At 56.5% G+C, this 17,751-nt stretch overlaps 2 protein-coding genes across 4 annotated transcripts in view; both read right to left on the bottom strand.

The window, feature by feature from the left end:
• Nucleotides 1-667, bottom strand: part of LOC118652803 (optic atrophy 3 protein-like) — a 37,589-nt gene extending 36,922 nt beyond the window's left edge. Inside the window, exon 1 of the mRNA XM_036302949.1 lies at nt 433-667. Coding sequence (XP_036158842.1) covers nt 433-574 — 142 coding nt within the window. The 5' untranslated portion in view covers nt 575-667. The remainder of the gene's footprint in view (nt 1-432) is intronic.
• A 3,082-nt stretch (nt 668-3,749) lies between these two features.
• Nucleotides 3,750-14,271, bottom strand: GPR4 (G protein-coupled receptor 4). 3 transcript variants are annotated; one of them, XM_036302975.1, is made up of 2 exons: nt 14,181-14,271; nt 3,750-6,619 (listed from the first exon to the last, which is right to left on the bottom strand). In XM_036302975.1, exon 2 carries the CDS (start codon nt 5,830-5,832, stop codon nt 4,738-4,740), a length of 1,095 nt encoding a protein of 364 aa, XP_036158868.1. In that variant the 5' UTR covers nt 5,833-6,619; nt 14,181-14,271; the 3' UTR covers nt 3,750-4,737. The 3 variants fall into 3 exon arrangements, with proteins under 3 accessions (XP_036158868.1, XP_036158871.1, XP_036158869.1); XM_036302978.1 differs by having other exon boundaries at nt 3,750-5,988; nt 14,181-14,238; XM_036302976.1 differs by lacking the exon at nt 14,181-14,271 and adding an exon at nt 8,772-9,071.
• Nucleotides 14,272-17,751: the final 3,480 nt, after the last annotated feature.

Raw genomic sequence — 17,751 nt, 5'->3', positions numbered from 1 at the left:
TCCCAAGACAAGAGGAAAACTGAGGCACGAGATGGAGTTTTGGAAGCCAAGATGCCCAAGGATGGCTGGGCAAATCACTCCGCCTAGTCCCTCCTCCGCTGGCCCCTAGCTCCTCTCAGCCCCGGAGGGCCCGGCCCAAATTACTCTCGTCCCACACTATTGGCTCTCCCAGACATCAGTCGCCACGCGCTCTCTTACTCTATTGGCTGGTATTTTCAACTCGGGAGCTAGCGCCCTGCCCCGCCCCTTAGCCCACGCCCGCCCTTGCAATTGGACTCGCCGCAAGCCCTTATCCCAGAGACCCTCCCTATTGGCTGCAAAACTTTGCCGGTTCGGGCTGTGATTGGTCGTGAACAGAAGTCCAGCCCCTGAACAACCACCTGAGAGGAGTTGGAGAATGGAAAGGTTGGAGGGACGTGGGGTCAGACTCACGCTGAGCCGGCGGGAGGCAGACATAGGTCTTGAAGAACTCGCTTCGGCGGGCGCCCGCCTTAATGCGGTTGGCAAGCGGCTTGCTGATCTGCCGGATGCCCAAGTATAGCAGCTTCGCCATGGGGAACGCACCCACCACCATCTTGGCGGTCGCACGAGGGACGCGTAACCCTCCTGACTGGGCGGGGCGCTTCCAACCTCTCCCTCCTCCTCCGCCCGCTTGTCGCTGTGCGTGCGTGCGTGCGTGCCTACGCTCGGAGGGAACTGCATGGGCGCTCCTTGACGTCACCGCGTCGCGCGTCACAGCGACATCGTTCGCTGAATATGCAAATGTACGGCGGAAGCGAGGCGGTCAGGGGGCAGTGTCGTTAAACTGCTGATTGCGGGAGCGTGGATGGGTCCTCACTCCCGCGTCGGGTGGTGTTGCCGCGCTCTTTCGTGACGTTACGTACCTAGGTGGTCGCTCGGCCCCAGTGAGGCTCTCAATTAGTCCTAATTGGGTTAATGAATCCCAAATACACCTGCCCCCGCAGGTTAGGGCTGTCGCTGGGATTAAGAGAAAACTGGCTGTGTAGTCATACAGACCTGGTTTGAGAGCCCGGCTCCGTCATTCATTCATTTGCTGTGTGATATTACGCGAGTGACTTAACCTCTCTGGGCATCAGTATTCGCGTCTACAAAACGTGATTCATGATTGCTCTTACTGGGTTGCATGTGCATCTGAGTGTAAAAATATAACGCACTCTGTTAAGTGCTTAGAACGGTGCCAGTCGCATAGTAACTTAATAAGCATTTAATAAACAGCCCTTATTACTACTATACACGTATTAGTGTCATCATTGCTAACTCTAGTGGGAGGCTGCATTTCATCGCCAGAGGCAGCTAATCCAGCCCTCTCCCAAGCAACAGAGAAGGGCAGGGGGCTGGCACAAGGTCCTTCAGCCGGCAGAGGTTGAGAGCCCAGCATTTTGGCCAGTAAAACCGTACCCGGTCTCAAGCCGCCCCACTGCCTCCATCGCGGGGCGAGGGTCCCCAGGGAGCTGGCTCAGGAAGGAGTTTAAGGACATGTTCCAGCCTGTCCTCCCTTACCCAGCAGGGAGCAAAATCATATAAACAGGGTCAGGAAGGGGTTGAGAGAAATTTCTGGGTGGTGGAGTGCTGATGGGTAATTGAGAGGCTCCAGGAGCGGCAGAGGGAGACGAAGAGAGGAGCAGAGGAGTGGGGTGAACAGGGCACAAACCTTCAGCACATAGAGTCGGGAGACCCTGGGCTTTCCTTGCATCCACTCTGACTCCCCGACCATCCTTTGTCAAGTCCCAGGCGCTGGTGTTCCTGTTTCTTCATCTGTAATAATGATGGTACTGACATGTGTGAACCCAGATATTCTAAATCATGTAGTAAGCGTGACAAGACCATAAAGCAAACCTCCCCTGGGATCCCTTCTGGACAAAGTGTGAGGGAGCTTGGAGCCTATCCAAGGTGCATATCCACTAGGGACCAACCCCCTCCCCATTTTACAGACTGGCTAACGGAGGCCAGAGAATGAAAAGGATTTATCCAACATTCCAAGGATCATCAGGATGGAGCTGAAGGCTGGGATTTCACTCCCTTTCTTTAAAATGTGATTTTGTTTTTTAAAATATGTTTTTATTGATTTGAGAGTGAGAGAAAAAGAGAGAGAGAAACATTGATGTGAGAAACATTGATCCACTGCCTCCACACGCACCCCAACTGGGGATTGAACCCGCAACCTGGGCATGTGCCCTGACCGGGAATCAAACCCAGCGATCTTTGATTGCACAGGACTATGCCCAACCGACTGAGCCACACTGGCCAGGGCGAGGCTTGGATTTCTTGAGTCCCACCCCAAAGTCTTCTCCTGGAGCCCAAGGACCTACTGTGGGGACTTAGGTAACTTCCAAACTTGTACATGACTTTTTTCTGTATAAGTCACTGCTGTTTCCTCAGCTCCTAGAACAGTGCCGGGCACATAGTGGGTACTCAATAAATATTTATTGAATGCAAATGAGCATTTGGTGGAGGGTAATGTGCAGGCTTTCGTCTCACCCTCTGAGGAGACTGTGTTCAAAATATCTGACCCCCTGCAACTCCATCCCAATAGCTTTATGGTGGTGAGACAGGATGGGAAAATTACCAGAGCCCCCAGATCCTAGACCCCCCTTTTTCTCTCCCAACACCAAAGCCCCAACTTCCTGCATCTCAGTAACCCCCGCCCCTGCAAAACCATTTTCTTCATTAAGTTCTTTTTCCCCCCTCATTCCCGTCCTCCCTCCTCTTCCTTTCTCTGAGAAGGGTTTCCAGGAACCTCTTCTGGGAACTTCTGGGGCAAGGGTGTGTGTGGAGGGAGGTGGGGGTCGTCACATCTCATCAGGAGCATGAAGCCTGTTAGGTAACCAAGAAAGGTAACCTACCAGAAGGGGTGAGGCCGGCCCAGAGGCAGGTGCGTCCTCCTGTTCTCCAGCCTGGCTATAGGAGGACCATTCCTGGTGACCTCTGGGGGCTGAGAGAGGGAGGGAGAGACCAGCCAGAGCCGGCAGCCTTGGCCACTCTGGGGCGTGGGAACAGAGGCAGCGACCGGGAGGGGAGAGGGAGCCCAGGATGGCCCCAGGCTGACTCACCGGCTGTGCGACTCCGGCTACTCTCTTGGCCTCTCCAGTGACCACCCCGGAACAGGGCCTGGGATCGCTCCCAGAGGTCCTTCCAGCTCAGGCTCTCCGTCACCGTTTTCCCAGGATGGGCAAGAGGCTCATGCTGCACAATCCCACAGCCCCCCCAGCTTCTTCCCTCATTGTGTTTCTTCAAAGTAAAAACCCCAAAGCAAGCGCAGCACAGTTCCTTGCTCACTCCACCGCCCACCTCGGTCCCCCTGCCAGCATCTCCCACCTGGGCTACTACACCGCTTCACGGGGCTCCCAGCTGCCGCCCTAACTTCCCCTATTCTGTTCCCCACTCAGCAACCAGCAGGACCCAGTTAACATTGAAGTCAAATCACAAATCACGTCCCACCTCTTATGGCTCCCATTTACCTCAGAGTAAAAGGCAAAGTCCTCAGCAGGACTTTTCGAGCCCCAAAAGATGGGCCTCTGGCCCCTTGCCAGTCTCACTCCCACTTCTGTCACCCCCCACCTGCTGTAGGCACACCCGGTCCTACTGCGCCTCAGAATTCAGGCATCTCTGATTCCAGGGCTTTCCACTTGCTGTTCCCTCTGCCTGCGATGCTCCCCCCCCCCACCCCACCCCCCCACGCCCCCCCACCCCCGGCAGCCACAGGGGCCCCCTCCCCTCCTCCAGGACTTTGCTCAAATGCCACCTTCTCAGTGAGCCCTCCCCTGACCTCATCTAGCTCAGACTCCATGTCCCTCTGTCCCCTTGTGTGGCTTTATTTTTACCCAATATACTTATCAGTTCCAAACTTTGTATTTATTTTGCTTTACTCCCTTCCTGGGCGCCCCTCGATGGTGGCTCCGGGGCTGTCTTGGTCACCACTGCGTCCCCAGCCCCAGCCCGCACAGGGCCGATGGGAAGTACAAATAAACCTGTTGACCGAACAGCTCCTCCAGCCAGTCTTCCTTGATTGCCCTCCACTTGGGTTTGGACATTCTCCCTCTTCTTCCTCAGTCCTGACTTGGAGAATGTTAATCTGAAAACTCAGAAGTGCTCTGTCCTGCTCCCTCTCCCCTACATGACGGGGGCTTCCCTACAGCAAAAGTGATCACTCCACACTCAGTGGGTTTCTCCTTCCGCCTTCCCCTTGAGTCACCCCCTCATTGGAAATAAGCCTCATGTGGTGTGTGTGTGTGTGTGTGTGTGTGTGTGTGTGTGTGTGTTTTCTTCACCTCTGGAAACTTCACGTACTGGTCTCCTACTCCAGGACGCCCTCCCTGTCCCCCAGACTGGGTCAGATGCCCTTTGGGGTTCCCCCAGACCCTGGCCTCTCCTGCCTGAGCCCTGCCCCCCTGGATCATCACTGCCCAGGGGCAGATCTGTCTCCCCCATCGGAGCGGGGCCGTGAGGGCCGGGCCAGGTCTGCCACTCATCACCCCTATGTCACTAACACTGCCCCGGGCAAGGCCAGGCACCGTTCAGCTGGACTATTAAGGGGCCGTGACGGGGGATGACAACTGACCAGCGACACCCCAACCTTGCTGTTTTCCTCTTTTCTTATATTCACATGATTAGTCACATGGCCTTATTTACATACAATCGGCATACACCAGAGCAGAGGAGCCAGGGTGTGGGATGAATTTAGGGGGGGAGGGGGTGCGTCTCAGTGCGATCTGAGGTTCATTGCGCCACCGGAGGCAGCATCTTCAGCTGCACCTGGTCCTCCTGGGAGGGCGGAGCTGCCGCCCAGCCGGCGGCGGCCGTGACCCTGGCCACGTTGCTCCTCTTGGAAGTGAGCGGGGTCTCCAGGGTGAGGGAGGCGCTGGCCATCTCCTGGGGCTTGTCGCTAGCCAGGAAGTGCAGCAGGTCGTGCAGGGCCCTGGCGACGTCGCTGCGGGTGCCCTCGTTGACCAGGCAGTAGAGGATGGGGTCGGCCACGCAGTTGAGGCTGGTGAAGGCCAGCGAGCTGTGGTAGGCGGGGAACACGCGCTCCTCGAAGCCGCAGTCCCAGGGCCGGCCCAGGTGCACGGCGCTGCGGGACAGCAGGAGCACGTGGTAGGGGGCGAAGCAAACCAGCACGATGGCGATGAGGCTGAGGGCCAGCCGCTTGATCTTGGTCTTCTCCTGGCGCTCGGTGGACACGCTGCCCCGCACGGCGCGCAGGATGCCGCGGTAGGACAGCAGCATGAGGGCCCAGGGGAACAGGAAGCCCACGAAGACCCGGTAGAGGTTCATCCAGGCCACCCAGCTCTCCATGGGGAACTTCTCGAAGCAGAAGGTGTGGTTGTAGCGGTCGCGGAAGAGCTCGTCATGGAACAGGGGCGCCGAGTTGGCGCCCAGCTCCGTGGCCCAGACCACCGAGCTCACGGCCACGGCCGTCTTGACGCGGCGCAGGCGGGCGAAGCGCAGCGGGTGGGCCACGGCCAGGTAGCGGTCCACCGAGATGCAGCACAGGAAGGCGATGCTGATGTAGATGTTGGTGTAGAAGACGAAGCCGAAGAGCTTGCACGAGCCGGGCCCGTGGATCCAGTTGTCGTGGTGCAGGAAGTAGTCGACCCAGAGCGGCAGCGTGCAGATGTACAGCAGGTCGGCGATGCTCAGGTTCATCAGGTACACGCCCAGCTCGTTGCGCTGGCGCACCTGGCGGTAGGCGGCCCACAGCGCCAGGCAGTTGGTGGGCAGCCCCACGCCGATGACGAAGATGTAGAGCGAGGGCGGGAAGAGGTGGTCCATGCGCGAGTCCACGTGGCAGCCCTCCCAGGTGCCGTTGCCCATCCTCGGCGCCGCCGGGCCTTTCAGGGGCTTCCCATGGCCCCCGGGGGCTGCGGGGCCGCGGGGGGCGGGAGGCCATGGGGCTCCCTGAGCCCCCTCCCTGGAGGCTCAGGGGGACATTGGTGGGAGGCGGTGTCCCCGGGGAGGAGAGGGTGGTGGCTGTGGACGGGAAAGGGTGGAGCTTGAGAGGGGAAAGTTGGGGGAAGGGCTGAATCAACACAAGAGGGAATTGGGGGTGGGGGGTGGGGGGTGAGGGGGATGAGCCAAGGGCTTTGTCAAGGAGGTGTTTCTAGACGCAGAGTGCCAATGGGGGAGGAACGGGGTGACCCAGAAAGTGGGCGAGGGGCGTGTTTATGGAGGAGATGCAGGCGTCGGTGGGCCCTGGGGGGGACTCTGTACAGGATGGAAGGTGCACGTGGGGCTGAGCCGGAGTAAAGGTGGGAGGAATGTACCAGAAGACTCAGGAAACATACAGGAAGGTGTTGAGACAGGACGGGCTACAAGCAGGGAGTGAACAGACCAGGCAATGCGGGTGTGGGTGCTGGCATTTCCCGGGAAAAGGAGGTGTTGGGGGGTGGGAGGTACAGGGCGGAGGAAGGGCTCAGCCTGGGGGATGTGGGAACTGGAACAGGAAGGAGGTGAGTAAGGGCCAGATCAGAGGCGGATTGTAGATGGAAGGGGCAATGGGAAGGGGGCAGGGGAGGCTGCGGCCTGTCCTGTGGGAGCTGAGCAGTGAGATGAGGCGGCCCCACCTGCAGGTTCTGGGTTCTGCGTGCTGGCCTCGCAGTGCCTGTGGGGAGAGGCCTGAGTGAGGGGCATGGCTGTGACACGCCTGGCAGAGACCCCCTGGAGACCGCAGAGGGGGGACACCCAGATCATGCCTCTTTGACCCCCATGCTAGACAACAGCTCTCTGAAAACACAGATCTGAGGCGCCAGATATATTTTCCCCTAATAGATGTTAAAATAATGACCCTACTTAGATTTTAGAACATTCTTCCAAAAACCACATAAAGCTGGCACAGGAGTCTACCCTGCTTTGGGGAAAGCTGGATGAGGTTAACGCCGTCATTTCACAGGCAGGGGGGAGGGGCTCAGAGAGGCTGGGTCACGCCCCTCAAGGACGCACAGCAAGGTAGTGACAGAACCGGAACCAGAACCACAAATGGAACCAGAACCAGCCTCTCATTCCTAACCCAGGGCACCCCATTCTTTTTTCTTTCTTTTTTAGCTTATTTATAATTTTATCCTCACCTGAGGATATTTTTTCATTGATTTTTAGAGAGAGTGGAAGAGAGAGAGAAAGACAGAGAGAAACATTGATATGCGAGAGACACATCAATTGGTTGCCTCCTGCACCAGCCCCCACCAGGGCCCGGGCCAGGGAGAAGCCTATAACTTAGGTACATGCCCTTGACCGGAATCGAACCTGGGACCCTTCAGTCCGCAGGCCGATGCTCTATCCACTGAGCCAAACCAGCTGGGGCCAGGGCACCCCATTCTTGATAGTGATGATGAGGAGGAGGATATTCACAGCTAAAGTTTGTGAGTCCTGCTACATAGCAAACCTTGTTCTAAGCACTTTTATGGGTGTTAATTCTTTTTTTTTTCTTGGTTTCATGCTTTATTTTCACCTTCTTGAAATTCTTTTTTTTTTTTAGAAGTTTAAAAGTATATATTTATTTATTTTATTATTTTTTTTTATTGCTTAAAGTATTACAAAGAGTATTACATGCCAAAACCGGTTTGGCTCAGTGGATAGAGCGTCGGCTTGCGGACTGAAAGGTCCCAGGTTCGATTCCAGTCAAGGGCATGTACCTGGGTTGTGGGCATATCCCCAGAGGGAGATGTGCAGGAGGCAGCTGATCGATGTTTCTCTCTCATCGATGTGTCTAACTCTCTATCTCTCTCCCTTCCTCTCTGTAAAAAATCAATAAAATATATTTTTTTTTAAAAAAGAGTATTACATATGTCTCCTTTTTTTCCCCCGCCCTTGACAATCCCCTGGCCTCCCCTACCCCCCAGTGTCTTATGTCCATTGGTTATGCTTATATGCATGGGTGTTAATTCTTTAAAATGTCAAGAACCCCATTGAAAGTACTATTATTCCTGCTATTGGACAAACTGAGGCACAGACCGGTTCAGAGACCTGTCCAAGGTACTGATGATGAGAGAGGAGGAATCTCGGCTCTCGCCCCCTTTGCTCCAGCCTGTGCTTCAGGTTCCTCTGGAAAATAACTGGACAGAAAGAAGCCTGGACAGCAGGGGCTGGGAGCCACAGCTGCAGGGGGCTGGGGTGAGGGCTGAGCGCAGAGGCTGCTGGATCCGATCAAGTTCAGGGAGCAGGGCCAGCATGCCGTCCCCTCCCCCAGGGACCACACCCTCATTGCCTCCTTTCTGACTTTCCCCGAGTGAGAACCCTGGGCCGGGCACCCCCTTGGTCCTGGGAAGACCTGCAAGCAGGGGCCAGAGGGCAGTCATGGACCGAGCCACTCCCTGAGCACGGTCAGCCCCAGACAGAAGGGGAGCGAAGCCTGAATCCCAGGCATTTTCAGAGACTCCATTCAGGGGTTCGCACAGGTTTCATTTCCTGGGCTTTTTAGAAACAGGAAAGGTCTTAAGTGGAAACCCCACGTAAGATAGTGAAAAGGGAAAGCTGCTCTGTGCTCTGGATGGAATAAGGAAGGCGGGGCACCTCTGAAGAATCCCCCGACACACTTAGAAAACCATTGGCCAAGCCAATGGGCCAGATGACAAAACGGAGGCCAGAGAGGGGAAGGGAGGAGCTCTAACTCCCACAGCAGGTCTTGGCCACCTCCCAGGTGCCTGCGCGTCCTTCCACGGGACACCCCTCTGGTTCCGCCCCCCTCCACGACCCGCCCTGAGTCCCTGCGGGTCTCTAAGCCCCGCCGCTGCCTGCTCTGTGCCTCCATCACGGCTCACCTGCTGGGACCCCGCAGTAGCCTGCTCCCTGCCTTCTGGCTGCCGTTCTGATGTCCTTCGCCTCGTTTCCCACGCTGCAGCCAGAGAGGTCTCTCCACCATGGAAACCAGCTCTGGTGGCTCCTCTGCTCCAAGCCCTCCAATGGCCTCCCAACGAACTGGGGGTAAAATCCCAGCTCCCTGCCCCCGGTGCCAAGGCGCTGCCTGACTTCCTTGCCCACCGCCCCTTCCCCCTCTCAGCGGGTGCAAGGCCAGTGACCTCCTTCCCAGCTGGAAAGGTGTGCCCCGCTGCCCGGACTGCTCTTTTTTTTTTTTTTTTATTCCTCACCCGAGGACATGTTTCCATTGATATTTTTTTTTTAGGGAGAGTGGGAGAGAGAGGGAAAGACAGAGAGAAATCTCGATGTGAGAGAAACACATTGACTGGTTGCCTCCTGCATGCACCCTGACCAGGGCCAGGGCCGGGGAGGAGCCTGCAACCAAGGTGTGAGCCCTTGACAGGAATCAAACCCAGGACCCTTTGGTCCGCAGGCCGACGCTCTATCCATTGAGCCAACCCGGCCAGGGCTGCCTGGACCGGGCGCTCCTCCAGATCTTGGTAGAACCAGCTTCCTCGCCTCCCTCACTTCCTCAAGGGGCCCTTCCCACCCAGAGTCCCGCCCACCACCATCCCCAGGACTATTCCCTCACCTCACCTTGTATCTTGTTTTTGTCTGTCTGTCTGTCTAGAGTGGAAGTCCCAGGAGGGCAGGGGCATTGCGTTGACTGCTAAAGCTCCAACATACAGTAGGTGCTCAATAAATGACTGTTGACTAGAGGAGCACGCATTGGCCAGGCTATCCCCAACGCAGGCTCCCTTGAGGTGCCCCACTACCACCACCACCACCACACACACACACACACACACACACACACACACACACTTCTGGCTCAAACAAGCCCCTGTGGGGTCCCAGAGAAAGAGGTGGGGTGTGTGTGAAAAGGGCAGGATCTATCTGGTACGGAACAGACTTTGAAAGGTCAGGGCTGAGTCCTGCTTGGTAAGTCCTACCCCCTGCGGGGTCCTCGCCACAGGGCACCTGCCCTCACCCCAGACTCAGGCGGAGGCTGGATCCTGTGGAGAAATGATGGAGGGGGCTTGCTCCCTGCTGTCCCAGTGCAATCCAGTCCCTCCAAATCAGAACCTGCCCCTGCCCAGACCAAGTTACCCAACCCCCGCCCCCCCCCCCCGCCCCTGGCTCTCTGTCCCTTGGTCTTCTCCTCTCTCTGCCCTCTGTCTCTCCTTCTGCCTTTTGTAATATCGAGGGAATTACTTCTTTTTCAGGAGCCTCAGTTTCCCCTTCTTATAAAAGGAGGGACACAACTTCTATTTATACTCGTCACATCACAGATCCAAACATCCTTGTTGGTATCATCTTATCAATTATTGAACAATAATTGTTATTCTACCGCCACTGGAGAGCTAAGACCAGAAGCCAGTGTGCAGTGGGCGGAGGCCCCCAGAGCCGGGATTTCCCGCTGCCCCGGCCTCCGGAGACCACCTGGGTTCAGCCGCAGCGGCACCGGCACTGGCTGGAGACTAATTCCTTGCAGCCACAGGAAATACGCTTCTCCTTGCTAATCTCCTCAAGGGGAACCAGTGGGACGCTCACCCCTTCCTGCTCCCGCCCCTCCACCTCAGCCCACCTGCTTCCAGGGAGCGCTGGGCATGGGGGAGGGGCACTCAGACAGCCCCCTCTCCCCCAGATCTGCCCACCACGGGCCCCGAAAGACAGCACAGTGTGTGACAACTGGGGTGCGAGGCTTTCTCTGACCTCTGCCTGCCCAGATGGGGAAACTGAGGCCCAGGGGGGGCAAGGCAGTTCTCTAAGGCACATGCGGTGCCACCACTGGGCAGATGTGTCCCCCTTAACTGAAGAGCTTCCCTGCCTGGATGCTGTCTCTCACTCCCCGCACCCCGGGAACTCCCCCTCAAGACTCGCTGGGGTTCTCAGACCCTCGGAGAATCTGCTGAAAGACACACCGACTTTCTCACTATAAGAAAGCAAGAGGCCTGGCCGGCGTGGCTCAGCGGTTGAGCTTCGACCTGTGGATCAGGAGGTCACGATTAGACTCCCTGTCAGGACACATGCCCGGGTTGCGGGCTCGATCCCCAGTGGGGGGCATGCAGGAGGCAGCCAATCAATGATTCTTTCTCATTATTGATGTTTCTCTCTCTCTCTCTCTCCCTTCTTTTCTGAAATCAATAAAAATATATTGAAAGAAAGAAAGAAAGAAAGAAAGAAAGAAAGAAAGAAAGAAAGAAAGAAAAGGGCTTGTAGTGTCTTGGCCATCCCTTCATCAGTCTCTCTTGTCCAGCTCCCCACCCCTCACCCCAGTGTTGACCCTCTTCAGTTGGGATCTAAGTGGCCTCCCCTACTCAGACTTTGCTGGGAGCTCACCCCCCAAATCTCTCAGCCCCCACAAGAAGCTCCCCCTGTCCCACAGGCCCCCTCCCCGTTTTGGTCCCTAAAACCCCTCCCCAGGGGAGCAGGAAGAGAGAGAAGGCAAGTGTGGAGTGATAGTGGGGGGACGAGAAGGATTGATCAGACCCCGGCCCCCACTTTATGCCTCAGCTGTGCAGGCCAGATTAGTGCCTAGGTCTGCCAGCCACCCCTGAACCCAGCGAGGATGAAGGACTGGGGTGGGGTTGAGAGGACAGAGGGAGACGTGGAGCCACAGGCTACCTCCCCCCACTTCCCTCCTCTGTGGGCTCTGGCCCCCCCACCTTTCCTCACCCCCCCTCCCCGGCTCCCCATCCCCCGGCAGCCCCAGGGGACCAGCCAGCTCCGGTCTGCTCATTAGGGGACGAAATGTGATCACCGCTCAGCTCCTCGCTCCCCACCTGGTGCCCTGGTGGCAGGCGGAAGCCAGGGGACAGTCAGGCTGCGCTGACCGCCCTGCTGTGCCTCGGTTTACCCTTTTCTACCAAAGGGGTCCTCACGTCCCCCAAGGCCCACGCCGCCAGGAAGGGACAGCAGGGTCACCAGCCTCATCCCTCTGATGTTGTAAGTTCCAGCGTTCTCAGGCCTCAGGTGCTATTGTTAGTCCGTCCATGGTTGGCTGTTCTATTATTGTAACATCCTAGAGCCTTACCTTCGCTCCATCCTCTTATTATCATCCTCACAGCTTTCCATGCCCTCGCCCAATATGCCAGGAGGCTCGCATTCCAACATTCGAAAGTTCTATTGTTAGAACGCGCTCTGATTTTTTTTTTGTAACATTCTACAACTTTCATAATCTATTATTAACCTCTCGGTGATTATTATCTTTGCCAAGCAAAACCATGAATGCGTATTTCCCTTTTTCTACAGAAATGGGAACAGACTGCATGTACGGTGAACCCCGCTTCCTTTCCCCCCTTATCTATTCCGTTTCTTTAATGTTCCAGCAGCCTGAAGTTCAACGTTAGGCAGAATTCTCAGATACTAAGGACTCCTGGGGAGGGGGGTTAGTCACCACCTCCCTAGTCCCTAAATTCTCACGTGGGGGGGAGGCAGGCCCTAGGAGCCCAGGCTGCCTCCCTACTCCTCGCTCAGAGGGTTTAGAATCAGCCCTCCCGCTGGCTCACACCAGCTGAGTTATTATTTGTCTAGACACAAACCAAATTATAGGCCCTGTCCCAGGGGAGCAGTGGGCTTCATGGGGAGGGTCAGGAGACAGAACCAGGCAGGAACTGATCCTGCCTCCCCACTTTGCCTCCTCTCCCCCCTCCTTCTCTGAAACGCCTCACCTTCCACCCGAACCAACCCTTGTCCCCTCTCCCTTGCCACCACCCTGGCTTTAGAAATATTTTCTCTTCTCTGCTTCTAAAACGCTCCTCTGGGTTCCAGCCATTCCTACTCACCCGGGCTTTCTTCCCTCCTCCCAGTGAAGACTCCCTTCTCCAAGTGAATGCACTGAGCAGAAGAAGCCAGGGCTTCCGTGGAACTAGACCCCCAGCCCCCAGACCGGCACTGACTCGCTGTGGGGACTGCTGCCCTCGGGCCTCAGTTTTCCCATCTGTAAAGTGGGTGCTTGGCCCAGATGGCTCTGGAAGCTCTTTGGAGCCCACAGCTGGGAACGCTGAAAACGGCCAAGATTCCAGCAGGAATCTCTTTGGATTGAAGGGTTCAAATATCTTGAGACCTTTGACTTGAAGGTTACATGGAGCATTCATTCCCAGTTCTCCCCTCCGATCATTCCCACATTCTAGGTCTTTCCACTCGAAGACGTCACACTCAAGGCTTCTTGGATATATGATTCCCAGAACCTGGCAGCCCCCATGGGTCTCTGTCATCTCATCCTAATCGGACTCCCTCCAAAAGGAACGGCTCCCCATCCTCATCCCAAATATGAATTGGAGTTGAGGGGCGCCCTTGGGGGGGGGTCAGGCGGAATGAGGCTGGTGGGGGGGCCTGGAGGGGGCGTTGGAGGGTGTAGCCCCCATCCTCTCCATCTGTGCCTCCAAACAAACCCCCAGCACACATCCTGCGTGGGCGCACAGATAACCCCCAACGGACGCCCCACCGAAACCCCAGAGCTGCCCCGCAGCCTGGTTTGGTTGGGGGGTGGGGTGTCCAGTTCAAAGAGGGGGATGAAGTGGAGGTAGGAAGGAGTTAACGGTGACCAGCCAAATCCTGGAAGGGAGGAAGTGTGAAAGGAAGTCCCCCCACACCCCCACCCCCGCCAGGAATTCCTGAAATTGGAGGGTGGGGTGGGTGGGAACTCGGGAGCCGCGGGTGGCTGTGTGAAAAGAGCGCTGGGGTCACAATGTCACTCAGAGGCCACCTGCCCCAGGTAGCAACCCTGCGCCCCCCCACACACACAGCCCAGGAGCGGGCTCTGGGGTGGGCGAGGATTTGGAGTGAGATGAGGACGGGGCCTAAAACACAGGGAAATAGCGAGTGAGGCAGAGACAGGAGGGAAAGGGCAGAGAGAGGCACGGACAGAGGGAGGTGGAGGTGGAGGTGGAGGTGGAGGTGGAGGCAGAGATGGAGAGTTCCGCCAGAGACGGGGATAGAGGCGCACAGCGACCCGGAGAGAGAAGGGGTGCCGAGGCCGAGAGAGAGGGACAGGGGGACAGAGACGGGCAGGCAGAGGCAAAGAAAGGGACACAGACACCCAGAGGTGCAGAGGGAGACACGCCCAGAGGGAGAGGGCCCGCGGTACAGAGAGAATCGGAGACAGGCGGGGAGATGGAGGCAGATCCGAGACAAAGTCAACCGCGGAGACGTCGGGAGAGCCCGCAGCGGAGCGGGGCGGGGGCAGACGGCGCGGGAAACCGGGGCAGCCGGCCGAGGGACGTTAAGCCCCCGAGGGGCGCGGGGAGCAGCGCCCCGCGGCGGCCGGACGCCGGGCGGGCGCGGGCCGGGGAGGGATGCGCACCTACCTGCGCGCGCCGGCTCCACGGGGCGGGCGGCGGCGGCGGTCCCGGCGGCGGTGGCGGCGGGGTCTGGGCTCGACGGTGGCCCGGGACCCAGCGGCGACTCCTCCCGGCCGAGGCCCCGCCCCGGCCAGGCCCGCCCCCCCGTTAACCCCTCCTTTGTCGCTCCCCTTAACCCCTTTAAGCCTTCGCCCCACTGAAGACTTCCAGCGCAAGGAGAACCGCACCTGCTGCTGGAACCCCTCCCCCGCACACCCGTCCCGCAGAGCCACCTGCCGGGCTGCCCGCAGGTCATTAACCCCTTTGCTCACTCTCCCTCCAGCCCACACCTCCGGTTTGATCAAGCCCCCAGCTGGGGGGCAGGCGGGCTCCCCTTTGGACTCTCCTTGAGCTGAGCCATGTCCTCGCTTGGAGACCCCGCGCCTTGGAGGTCACAGGCCCCACAGGGACAGGACACGGGGCTCTGCTCGGTCCCCACTGCCAGGGCCTGGCCGCCCCCGGAAGGAGTTCGGGGCTGGCAGTCCCCCCCTGCCTCTGGATCGGACCTCAGCCGGGGACCTCTCGGCACCTGTTTCCTCTCCCGCCATTATGGTCACAGGGTAGTCCCTCTGTCACGGGGATGTCATTTGGAGGTGTCAGCACCATCACGTTTGTAGAACATGCCCCCAGCTCCCATTCCTCCTTGCTTTGTTTACTTTTCCCCACAGAACTTGTCACCGTCCAATGTCCCATGCGTCTCATTTATTTTCTCCTAATGATCCGCCTCCCCCAGGAGGAGTGTAACTTGTCATTTTTGTGGCTGATTTGCATACGGTGGTGTCTGTTGCCTAGAAGCCCCTCTCCTACCTCTCCCACCTCCCTTACCTCCCCCACTCCCCCCCCTCCGCTCCCGCCCCCCCCCCCCCCCGCACGTGGTAGGTGTGCAATGCGCATGGTGTTCAGGGAGCAAATACATGAATGGTGAGCGCGCCCAACAGGTTTGCTTGTTTTTATGATTCTCGTCACCACCAACTGGTCGTGAGAATTCATTCTAGGTCAAAGCACTCCGCACAGACCTGGGATGTCGGACTCAAAAATGGCAGCTATTGGGTTTGCAAATTCTTTTTTGCTTATTTGTTGTTGTTTTCTTTTAATAAAAAGAATGCCCGGATCTTAAGTACAATGAGTTGTGACCAACAGATACACCCATGTGACTAAGCATTCAACTCAAGACGGAGAACATTTCCATCACCCAGAACGTGGCTCTGCCCCCCTTTCCAGGCATTGCTCACCGGCTGCTCGCCCCCCACCCCGCCCCGCCCCCCACCCCCAGAGGCACCTCTGTGCTTCCTTTTCTCACGGGAGATTCGTGTTGCCTATTCTAGAACTTCATATAAATGAAGTGACTCAGTTGTTGTTTTAAAGGTCGCTATTTCGGTCATTTGCTGTGTGGCTTTGGACAAGTGACTACACCTCTCTGAGCCGTATCACTGCCTTCTTCCCAGAGCTCTTGAGGGAAACAAAAAGTGAGAGTTAACCAAGGACCTAAGTGACCTGCAACACACACATCATAAAGGCTGTTTCCTTCTCCCCTCCCTCCAGGGACAGTCAGGGACAGATCCAAGGAAAGTGTCCTGAAGGCTTTTAGCCCCTCCCCCAAAATAACCCCATATACATCCTGTCAGCTGCAGGACAAGCCCCACATAGCCCTCCTCAGCCCCGTGGCCACCCCAAGCTCTTCCTAAAGAGAAATTCTGGGCCTCACTGGTAGCCAAGCGTCCCCCATTCCCTCGCCCTAAGTTTATGCTGTGATTCAGTCAGGTTCCTGGCAGGAAACAGGTGGCCACTCAAAGAGTTTAAGTGGCAGCACTTATATCTATTTTTATTATTGATTTGAGAAAGTAACATTGATCTGTTGTTCCACGTGTTGATGCATCCATTGGTTGATCCTTGTGTGTGCCCTGATGGAACCCTCAACCAACCCAGCTACCCCGCCAGGGCTAAGTGGCAGCACTTACTAAGGGATGTTTTCGAGGGATGGCCAGAGTGTAGGACCCCGCAGAGGATGGTGCTTTACCAGGGGACCAGCCTCAGGGAAAGCCAAGCCATTGCTACCCTTTGGACAGAAAGTTAGAATTTGGAGGAGCTGTGGCTGTAGGTACAGGAACTCGGCCACTGCAAGAAGGGCAGGGATGCAGAGGCCGGAAAAGAAACACTCCCACCTCCGCCTGCTACCCTCGGATTTCCGGTCAGTGCCTCGGAGAGGCAGAACCCAAGCCAGAAGGCGGAGGGCAGGCGACCCTCGTGGGCGGAGTCCGCACGGGATAGTCTCCCAGGGCCCTGGGGTGGGGGCACGTGGAGAATTCCCAGCAGGATTTCCGCAGAACTTTCTAGGCACATTTTTTTCCGTGCAGGTTTGAGGCTGGGCACAAGGGGGCGACAATGCTCTAAGAGACCCAGTGAAGAGGATGCTTCAAAAGCACTGGCGACTTCCCCAGAACTTGAACTACCAGGAGAGGGCTTGCAGGATTTCCTTCCCCTGGGAAGAGGCGGGCTTGGTAAGCTGTCCCTGTGGAACTGCGAGGCCCTGAGCTTTCCGTCCGTTATCATCTGTAGCGGGGACAAAATGACTATGTACTGTTCTGTCCGGGAAAACCCGACGTTTGCTATCTTATTCTATTTCCATTAGAGCAGAGGTTCTCAAACTGTGGTCCCTGATGGGGGCTTGGGGGCGCTGCATTGCCAGTATAACAAGGCCTGCAGGTGATTCTCATGTTCCTTCAAGTTTGGGAACTACTCAACTAGTGAAAAAAAATCTGCCTCAAACATAAAAAGAAATATATAGATGTAATTAGATAGCATCAGTCAGTTATCTTGGCTACAAAAGATAAAATCAGAATAACTCAATCCCCATCCCTACATATATTTACCCCTATGGTGTGGTAAGTCAGGGTAGTGGTTACCAGGGGTGGGCAATGACTAGGAGGGGACACAAGAGGGCTTGGGGTGGGGGGGATGCGGGGGGAGGGCTTGTGATATTTCTCCAGCTGGGAGCTGGCTGCATGGATGGGTTGTGAATCCAGCAGACTAGTTTATGAGTGCATGTCTCTGCTGTTTGTTAAACACCAATAAAAAGTTAAATATTTGCTCAAGGTTACAGATACTGACTTGAGAAATTCCTGATGACATTTGAGCTGGTCCAGCTGGGTCCCTCCTAGGCTACCCAGTTCCAGGACCTAGCAACTTTTTATTGTTTAATGCTGGGTGGAGTTGGGCTTCTGTCTCTTGCCACCCAGAGTCCTCATACCCTAACTCACAGGCACCTTTTGTCGTAGGCCCACTTCTCTGAAATCTGAAAACATTTCTTGCCTTATTTCAATCTTGTGAAATAGGTGGAGGCTACCATGGTTTTATACTACCCCACCTCCCTGATCACAATCATTGGTCTAGGACTGGTACTTCACCCAAATGGAGCCAATCACAATAGACCATCCAACAAGTCAGTTTGATTGATCTGTAGATGGGCCAATCACAATCTTTCCCTGGGATTTTTTTGGCCTTGGGGCCCAAGGCTGGTTGATGTGAGCTTTGCAGCTGC

The sequence above is a fragment of the Myotis myotis genome, unplaced genomic scaffold, assembly GCF_014108235.1.
Source record: "Myotis myotis isolate mMyoMyo1 unplaced genomic scaffold, mMyoMyo1.p scaffold_m19_p_34, whole genome shotgun sequence".
In the NCBI taxonomy this organism is placed as follows: domain Eukaryota; kingdom Metazoa; phylum Chordata; class Mammalia; order Chiroptera; family Vespertilionidae; genus Myotis; species Myotis myotis.
The sequence above is the reverse complement of the archived record's forward strand: the minus strand, read 5'-3'. Positions and strand labels throughout refer to the sequence as shown.